Genomic DNA, 10,314 nt, shown 5'->3' with positions numbered 1-10,314 from the left:
GACAATTACATTTCTGTTTGGCTTGTAGGCTTTGAAGTTGCACATGGCAGACACATAACCAAAATATACAAAGAAATTAAGGACATATTTGACAACTCTTTACACTTTAAAAAGAACATTTATAGTGGAAATAGCCGATCTACAAGCTCGAACTTGTAGATCTGCTATTTCCACTATTCTTTTTAATGATTGAACTTTTTTTTTTGAAACATTTTTCAACGATTATGACGATTATCACAAAATAATTGCGATTATGTCTTGTCAAATAATTGCGATTATGTCAAATAATTGCGATTAGACGATTATGTAATAATTGCGACAGCCCTAATGCCAACACAAATTTCCTACAGAAGCCATGTCCAGTTATGGGGCAATATGCTCCCAAAGCTCACAATGCGTTGTGAGCATATAGATCTGCAATTTTCTGTGTGTGATACTGGTGTATCACTTACTGGAAATGTTATTTAAAAAACGAATTAAACTATTACAAAACTGCTTTTCGTACAGTACAGTAAAGTGAAGTGATTTATTTACAATTTGTTCATTTTACAATTTAAGAGTTTTTATATGATGTGAAAATAGTCCATTACAGTCTGGCTCTATCTTTAGAGGTAATCAAATGATCCTAGAATATGCAGACTCATTCCATTGTACTCATTTCTAGTTAAGTTTTTACTTTTGGAAGCTGAAATGTGAATTAAAACATGGGAATTCTATTGGCAACAATAATAAACCTTAGGAACTCTTGGCCTGAGGAGTTCCAGACCTGGAACTCCTCAGTTTGGAACCACAATGAGATCAGAATATCCCTAAAGTTCCTGGTTACACCTAGGTCAATAACTTCTGTCCTCTGCCCATCCCTTAGCATCACCCTTCTGGTGTCCATGACACCAAAAATCACCAGCGTACCTTGGGGACGCAGTAGAGTGGACACGTTGTACACGGTGTTAAACAGATAGGAGTCCCCGTAGAGATCGCCCAGACAAACGCTGGTCATCACACAGTCGGCGGTTTCTACGTGGTGTGGATGGAAAGGGTTGTCCTTTCTCAGGTCACTCTTCAGCACGCGTTTCACCTTTCTCCTCAGCTGGCTCTCCAGTTCCGCTGGGCTCCTAGTTCAGGTTGTACACAATCACACATGGCATTTGCCAGTGGTGTAAAAAGTACTTACATTCTTTACTTAAGTAAAAGTATCAATACTGCAATGTAGATGTACTCTGTTACAAGTAGAAGTCCGGTATTCAACATTTACTTGAGTAAAAGTACAAAAGTATTGGTATCAAAATGTACTAAAAGTACCAAAAGTAAAAGTACTCATCGTGCAGAATGTCCCATTTCAAGTTATCATTATTGTATAAAAATATTTTGAAAATAGCCGATCTACAAGCTCACAATGCGTCGCATCGCGACGCATTGTGAGCTTGTAGATCGGCTATTTTCAAATGGCCAAAATGTATATACGGCTGAAGTGGTTAATGTATGTTTTGTATTAACAATAACAATCTACAAAGTAACTAGTAACTAAAGTTTTGAAATAAATGTAGTGGAGTAAAAGTACAATATTTGGATCCGAGATGTAGTGGAGTGGAAGTAAAAGTATTGGAAATTGGAATTACTCAAGTAAAGTACAAATAACTCAAAAGTGTACTTAAGTACAGTACTTAAGTAAATGTACTTAGTTACTTTACACCACTGGCATTTGCTTTGCTTATTTGACGGGTGAGTTGACATGGCACTCATAATGTTACTGTTAAGTCCATGGGCCATACGAGATGTCGCTCTCTGAAAGGTGGCAAAAAATGCTTAAAGTAGCATATGGGGTCAAACTATGGGGTTTTCATGATTCTGAATCCATTGCAAGCATCTGTTTTGCACGAAAAACATTCCTTGGGCTAAAATGGCCCCCCACAAAAATGTGAAAAGTGATGACTCACATTATAGGCTAGGTCTAAAGACCGTCAGAGGTGGTTCAGATCTGGTTCACAAGTGTGTGTTGGTGCGTGACATACAGATATTTTAGCTCAGGGGTCTTCAACGTTTTCAGGCCAAGGACCCCTTAGTTGAGAGAGATAAAGCAGGGACCCCCACAGCCTTTTTAAAGATTCCGTATAGTTTTATCGTTTGACAGCACAATCATCAGTGTATTTTGGATTCATGTCAATTTGTGTTTTCAGATTTTTAACCACTTGAACTGTCAATACTTAATAAACTTCACTCTGTAATTAGTCATTCCTTTTTCCCCCTCTACACCAAAGCTCTTTGCCAAAAATAGCCGATCTACAAGCTCATAGCGCCTCACAACCGGCTATTTTTGGCTAAAGTTCTCAGAATAAGGACACTAGGGTTCAAGTGGTTAATATAAAAAAAGAAAGACGTTTACACACAAAGATTTGGAGCACCCCCTATAGTAACTCTGGTCCCGGACCCTGTTGAAGACCCTAGTTTTAGCTCACAAATCTTGCACATTTTCACAGCAGAATATTACTGACCATGTGTCCTCCAGTGTGGACACATACTGGACAGCAGAGCTCAGGTTGAGAGACGTCTCTCGTCTTTGTCAAGCCACAGCTGGATCTCCTGGCATCCGTCATCGGTAAATTCTGACACGGTGATTCCGTCATAGTGATCACTGGCGCTTATCACACTGTGCAGTGAGGGTCCTGTTCCTATGTCGATCAGTCTATAGCCACTGTAATTTCCTGGAAGTCAAATACAACCAATATTTGCAACATGAGGGGAAAATTGAGCACTGGGTTTCTCCATTTCTGGGAAATGTTTCAAGGATTAAGTCAATCTACATTGATTAGATTGTGGGATATTGGTGGTAAGGCAACAGAAAAATGGTGCACAATTGTTTAAATTTGATGACGATACTATAGTCATTAGTCACACATGGGAAATTTGGCTCAATGGGGGGGCAAATGTCAAAGGGCCTTTTGGTGAAGATATTGAAAATAGCAGACCTCCAAGCTCGAGTTTGGACAAGGCAATTCTCTCGAATGCTGCCTTCAGGTATAGCATGGAAACGGGGCATTTGCATTTCTTTCTCCATAGTGAAAACTGCATTCAAGGTCTAGAGGGCACTTTTTACAGACAGATAAAAGGGCAGGGGCTCAAGCCCCCTTTGATGTCTATGTGTGCACGTGCCTGGTGTCCACTGAATGCAAATAAAAGCCCCCAACTTTAATTCATTCTGTAGCAGGAATGGTTTCCATAGAAAACAGACCATTCTCCAATGCCAGTGTGATCACACAATGAAAACCAGCCTTCCAGGTCTTTACTGTACTTATATATGTTAGTTAGTTTGAGAAACCAGTTAGATTGGGAAAGGAGCGCTTGTTTTAGTTCACCTGGATGTGGAAGAAGCCAATGCATTAGTCCCACACTGGTGAATGCTAACCTGGTGAATGCTACTATGCCTAAACCTAACCTCAGTAAAACTATGCCTAAACCAAACCCTAATCCTAACCTCAGTAAAACTGTGCCTAAACCTAACCCTAATCCTAACCTCAGTAAAACTATGCCTAAACCTAACCCTTATTCCTAGTTCCCCGAAGGAGGCACCGCCTGCTCAACATTTGTGCCCCAAAACGAGCACTCCTGTTCTAAATCTAACTGAATCTCAAACTGTGACATATATATTGATAACAGTGCCAATAACCTGTACAACAGTTCTCTACAATTATACATAGTAAGAGGTTCTAAACTCTATATCCATGCCCTTTGTTTTAGATACTTACTTCAGGAGACAATCATTGCACAGAATCATCAGGGGTATAGGGAGCTAAACGATAATATTTTATCGTGATTATTATTACCCAGTTCAACCATGGTGTTCCTATTTTGGGCATATGGGCTGACGTTTTCAAAACCTCAACCTTTTCAAATGTGATTCCTACCTGATGAAAAGACTTAACTCAGTTTCTCCAGTGTTGTCTCTGAATAAAAGTCTTCAAGGAAGCTCTTGGAATGGAACTGGCATTTCGTTTCCTCAGTTGCTTCAGAGTAGTCAAAGTCCGTCCACTGTGAAAATGTCTCATCAAAGGCAGATTGTTGCAAAGACAAGCTTAGGGACGTAACAAAAAGAACAAAAAAACGTTGCCATTGTTTTATTCCTCCCCCCAAATGACTTCTGAATCTTAACACGTGCAAGCAAGTAAGCCTATCTTAAATACATAAACACAAACACAGAATTTCATGTCTTATTCAAAAGCAAAAGTAAAACCAGTTGATCAGGAAGACCAAGGCATAATGTGTGTTGTCATGGATGGCACTCTGAATGACACAGCCATGACATTACATATCTTGCTCACTTAATTGGAGCCCAAAGTCCAATTTTCTTTCAACTTCTTAAAAGAAATATAATAATAATAATAATAAAATCACTCATGGCTCTGGCAAGGCAACCATTTACTTTTACCCTTTTACATGTGTCTCCACTTCTAATAATCACAAAATGTTTGACTTTTCCCTCTATGATAATGATGCACAATGCATGTTAAAATCACGGATACTTTACATTATTCCCCACATTTATCTCATTATACTTCATTGTTTTTTTTACACATTGGAAACAAATGCCTATTTAACAGTGAGCTGGCCACAATGTTTAGCTGCCCACTGGAACTGTATCCGTCTAGGCGTACAGGGGAAGTGGCCAACCTCCTGAAGAGGGATTTGTTTTCTAGATGTATGATAACTGACAGTAATAACACAATAACAATTTATTTTTTCAGTCAGATTTTATATAAAAACTTTAATTCCCTTTTCAACATTCCCATCATAAAATGTACTGCATGTGGCTGTAAGTAAACATGATTAATTTCCAACAAGGACAATCTGCACGGTGTGCTTACATCATATTAAGCTAGTTGAATTACACATAAAATACACTTTGTACAGTATTTAAGTACTGACTTGATTCAAACACTATGAGCATAATATTGCCAAATCAACAAACAATATCATCAAATAAATGCTGGTTCAAGCAAAAGTGCTCGTTCACTTTTGCCAGTTTTAAACATTTTGAAACATTTTGTTGCAGCATGCTTTGACAAGCTCTTCAACACAAAAAGCTAAAACACTGTGATAAGTTGCACCTTTAAATCCAAAGTATTATGTACAATTTAATACCAACGTTTTATTGTTTTATTTGGTCTAACCTTAAGTGAACCATGGATACCTTTATTTCACAACGTTTTCCTGAGATTGCAAGTATCATAGTTATCCATTACACAGTGTGACTGAAGAAACTGAATCACTATTGAGAATCATAGTTGTCATTGCTAAAGGTAAGAGGCATTGTTCAGTTGAGTAGTGTGCTACAATGGAAAACGGCTAAAACCTAATTTACTACGCTATCATAAGGCACACATAGGATTGTGTGTGTGTGTGTGTGTGTGTGTGTGTGTGTGTGTGTGTGTGTGTGTGTGTGTGTGTGTGTGTGTGTTTAGGGATGGGACGATATGAACATTTCATATCACGGTTATTGTGACAAAAGAAATCGCGATTTACGATATTATCGCGATAATCAAAATATCCCCCACACATCCATTATCCTGGGGCGGAACATATGCCAAAAAATAGCCGATCTACAAGCTCACAACGCAACGCGTTGTGAGACCGTCTATTCTTTGGCAAAGACATTTGATAGAGAGTGAAAAAAAGAATGCATATAATAAGTACCTTTTACCAATTATAGAGGGTTTAAGTGGTACCGGATATGCGGCTCGGCAAATAAAAGGTGAATTGATCCCAGTGCATGACGGAAAATCTCCACGCTACGATTATCGCGAGTGTTTTTTATCACGATAAACGATAATATCGCTTATCGTCCCATCCCTAGTGTGTGTGTGTGTGTGTGTGTGTGTGTGTGTGTGTGTGTGTGTGTGTGTGGTTAGGTAGTAGTTCGCTCTAATAGCACTTCACCAGGTATTCCTAATCAAACAATAAGCACACGTTTGTGACCTACAGTACTGTCAGATACGGTAAAAGGAAACATCAATAATCTTGAAAGAAGAGTATTACTGTAGGTATAAGGCGGTATAAGGCTGATATGAGGTATAAGCATGTTCGCACGAGGCCTGTTCAGATATTAGAGTAAGCCTAGTTTGTAAGGCAAGGACAGAGATTGTACAGTCTTCACATTTACGGATCCATTTTGACAACATAAAAAGTGCAAGGATGCTTCATGATAACTGCCATCCCCCCTCCCCCCAAAAAGGGGACTAAATTATACCCTCTCTTTTCTCATTCTGCAAAAGAATGTTGGTCAAAGTGTGAAAAACGTAGGCTATACACTGTTATGTTGCCAAAATCTCACCCCAGACCAACACAAAGCACCGTAAGGCAAAGTATTCCAAGTACATTAATGCTGGTGACGGATAGCATTAGCATCAAGAATATGGCCTTAATATTGGCAATAATATGTATACATTTCGCAAAGACATAAAAAACAAATATCACAGTAACAAAATCCGATAGAATTTTCAGTACTTTTACAAAATAAAACACTGGATCCATTACATCATTCCATTAGGGCTACATTTTGACACATAACCGCGGTGTATGGAGACAAGCCGGTGCAGTCAGTCACGTCATAGTTCACAGTTTTAAATATATAGAAGGGAAACTTGAAGAATGCATGTACAAGACGACAGAGTGACTAATACATGGGTTCCCAAACGTTTTTGTCTCAGGGCACCCCATGAATATTTGTTTAATCCGAGGCACCCCTACATTTTCACTCCCAGCACCTTATATTTATAGTATATTGTCGTTGTCGGGTGGAAACCATGTATGTCCAAAACCGTTTTGTATTCATCATCTATAAAATGTACTAAAATAGTGAAAACAGCAGATCTACAAGCACACAACGCCTCGCGATGCGAGGCGTTGTGTGCTTGTAGATTAAATATTTTTTCAACTGTCCAAATAAATTCCAAATATTATCAAATTATCTCACGGCACCCCTGGACTGCCGTCGCGGCACCCCAGGGTGCCCCGTCACCCACTCTGAAAACCCGTGGACTAATACATGGCACAGTTAACACATCGGATGCCCACGTGATCTCTGACGTCTTAATGTATTCGTGCCCATGGCAACGTGTCATTTTACCTACCGGCGAGAGTACTGGCGAGAAAAGTAATCCGAGTAAATGTAATCGGAGTATGTCCTGTTTATTTCGCGAAAATCTTTTCTTTCAGTCAGGACCGTTTTTTATCATTTCTAAGCCACAGTGTTTGTGTTACGGCATGTAGAAGAGGCTGCCGTTTTGAGAAAAAAATTAAAAAAGGAAGAGAATCCGGAGAAAACAGCACTTTTGTGCAGCCACTAGACAGGAAGTCAACGAGACACACAGCACGTCCGGGTGACGTAATTGCGCGCTGCATGTTGGGAAATGGAGTTGTTTCATCACCGCGGTAGCCAAGTGCAGTAGCTACAGTACAGTATAGTTTACTGTACAACGCGTCAAACGCGTCGTTGGGCACTCGTAAAGATCAAAGAGATTGACGCGTAGACACCACGTGGGCACCCGATGTGTTAACTGCTTTCAACCAGGGCATTCCTAATTTGGGCATGTCATTAGATGTGAAAGATTGGTTGGAACAACTTTTCAAAAACAAACAAAAGTTCAAGTGGGTTTTTTTAACCACTTGAACCATATGATCCATATTCTCATATCGTTGTTGTCGAGTGGGAACCTTCTATGTCCAAAACCGTTCGTTTTGTATTCATCATTTTAAAAATGTAAAAGCTCACAACGATGCGAGACGTTGAGTTCTTGTAGATCGGCTATTTTCACTAGTTTTGTGCGACAGTCTTGTATGATGAAGCAGGGCTTCACTTTACGAGAAAACATACACATTTGAAACTTGGAGATACGAGGTTTCTGACAGTGACGATATACAAGCTTGAGAGTTTGTAGATGACTATTTTCGGCGAAGAGATTTGGAGTATGGGGAAAAAAGGAGCAGACCTAGTCTAGACCCCTGGGGGACACTGGTCAGTTAAGTAAATAGGGTCTTAAGTCGTTAGGTGGTTAAGACCAGATTTTTCCCGGCACAAACTTATGACTTGTCTGACTGGAACAGCCAAACGTTCTTCCCTCCCTGACTGACTGGCAAAAGTTGGTATACTCTACGACACTTTGGCAGGCAGTCAACCATGTGTCCAAGTTACGCAGGTTGTGTTTTAGGCCAGTGGTTCTCAACCTGTGGGTCGGGACCCCCGGGGGGGTCCCCAAATTATTTTGGGGGGTCCCCAGATGATTAACCTGATATGAAAGATTGTTTTCTTACGCAACAGTAAACAAACCAACATAAAGTTTAAGTGTATAGACTATAGAGGGTATCTGCACATTTCTTAAGTGACAATTTGAGGACATTTTAATACCTCTAAAATGACAAATTAAATATTTGCCAATTTGTCAAATATTAGAGGCAGAAATTGTGAAAATAGCAGATCTACATGCTCACAACGCCTTGCGTTTCGAGGCGTTGTGAGCATGTAGAACGGCTATTCAAAATAGAACCATATCCTCGTAAACCAGCCTCTTCCGGAAACCATTTTATTTGTTTGCGGAAGTTGTTCGTTTACTAGGCTAATAGAACCATGTTATACAAAAATTAATGACTCAACTCTTAGTGCTCGTAGGGTGGGGGGTCCCCGGTTAAAATATGATTATTTGGGGGGGGGCCTGAAAAGGTCGAGAACCACTGTTTTAGGCCAACCGACCCAGTTGACGGCCACAAAAAGCAACCGGTAAAACTTAGAGGCTTATTTTTTTACAAGAAGGTAATTTCCTGTTACCATTGCGGTCCTGAGGGCATGGAGTCACTGTTGCGTTGGGGGTGCGTTGGGGGCGAGGGGTCAAGGTTCATGACTGCTGACCGCTCCACTGGTTGGCCATGGGCCGCCGCAAGAGCTCCTCCACGTGGCGCGCCACGTCCATGGTGTCCTCCAGGTCAAAGTCACCTTCTGCGTCCAGCATGGTGTCACTCCTGTTGGGAGGAGAGCACAGACTAGGTATGGGGACGATAAGCGATATTATCGTTCATCGTTCACCCAATTCATGTTACACCCCAGCCTAGGGGGACTGGGGGGGGCAACATGACGACGTGGGACCCCCCTCTTGGAACCTCCCAAATGAACCACCAGCAAGGCAGGGTTGCAGCCATACAATGTTTTTTTTTTATTAATTTTCTGAAGGGCGAGGGAATAGTTATCAAAGTAAACCAAACCTCTACACAATAACCCTAACTAAACTCCCTCCCACATAAGTAACTCAAAATACAAGAAATGAACTAACTCCTAGCTCCAAAACATAAAGATCAAAAGGGAACTCAACAAAAGGGATCCCCCCCACCCTTATCAAACCCGGCTGTTAAATCAGTAAACACATGAGTACAACCGTTATACAATTTGTGTGTGGTTTGGTAATTTGACTGTGAGGTCAAAAGCACAGATTAATAGACTAGCTCGGATTGCATTGAAGGTGATGGGTGTGAGGGAGCACCCCACCCTTCAAGCAATATTTGAGGAAAGTGTAGTTAAGAAAGCTAAGAGAATAATTGCTGACCCCTCTCATGTTCTGCATTCAGAATATGAACTGCTACCCTCGGGTAGACGTTATAGAGTCCCAGTTAAAAACAAGAAAAGACATTTGAACAGATACAAATACTCATTCATTCCCATATCCGTTACTCTGCTAAACTCAGGCCGTTAGTGGGGTGTGATGACTCTAGTGTAATGTAATGTAATGTATGCACTTGACCTGCATGTCAGCACTGTGTGTTGTGCACTATTCGTTGTAATTTATTTTCTGTCTGTCTTGTCCTGTTGTATGTCATGTAGCAGCCTGCATGTCCAAGACAAATTTCCTTCGGGACAAAATAAATGAATCTTGAATCTTGAAACTGGTGGAACATGAGTTGTAGGTTGCTGGCAGTCCATGTTGGGAGTGAAGAGAGAGGACACTGGCGCTGGTTGAAGTCTCCCTTATATACTCCCTCTGCACCACACAGGACCAATCACCACCTAATCACCAACACTCACGATAATTGTCGGAATTATTTGAATCCCTGCATGGTTAAATCTGCATGAACTGTATTTTAGTCTCATGGCGCCACCTAGTGGTTCACCTGACATATCAAACGGCATAGAAAAAAGGTTGCTAGAATATTCAATCATCATCATTTGCCATGCTTAGAAAGAGCAATGCCACTCATAGCTTGTGCAGTCAAGATCTATGATACATATACACATAATCCTGTTAACTATAACGTTTAGTTACTGTGTGTGGGTAAACAAAT

At 40.5% G+C, this 10,314-nt stretch overlaps 1 protein-coding gene across 1 annotated transcript in view; it reads right to left on the bottom strand.

The window, feature by feature from the left end:
* Positions 1–6,939: 6,939 nt before the first annotated feature.
* The window catches only part of LOC308303269 (signal transducer and activator of transcription 5B-like), a 44,365-nt gene continuing 40,990 nt past the window's right edge, over positions 6,940–10,314 (bottom strand). Inside the window, exon 19 of the mRNA XM_080747599.1 lies at positions 6,940–9,003. Within this exon, the coding sequence (XP_080603725.1) occupies positions 8,880–9,003 (124 nt within the window). The 3' untranslated portion in view covers positions 6,940–8,879. The remainder of the gene's footprint in view (positions 9,004–10,314) is intronic.

This window comes from Nannobrachium achirus (assembly GCF_963921795.1).
Source record: "Nannobrachium achirus genome assembly, chromosome: 18".
NCBI classification, from domain to species: Eukaryota; Metazoa; Chordata; class Actinopteri; order Myctophiformes; family Myctophidae; genus Nannobrachium; species Nannobrachium achirus.
The sequence above is the reverse complement of the archived record's forward strand: the minus strand, read 5'-3'. Positions and strand labels throughout refer to the sequence as shown.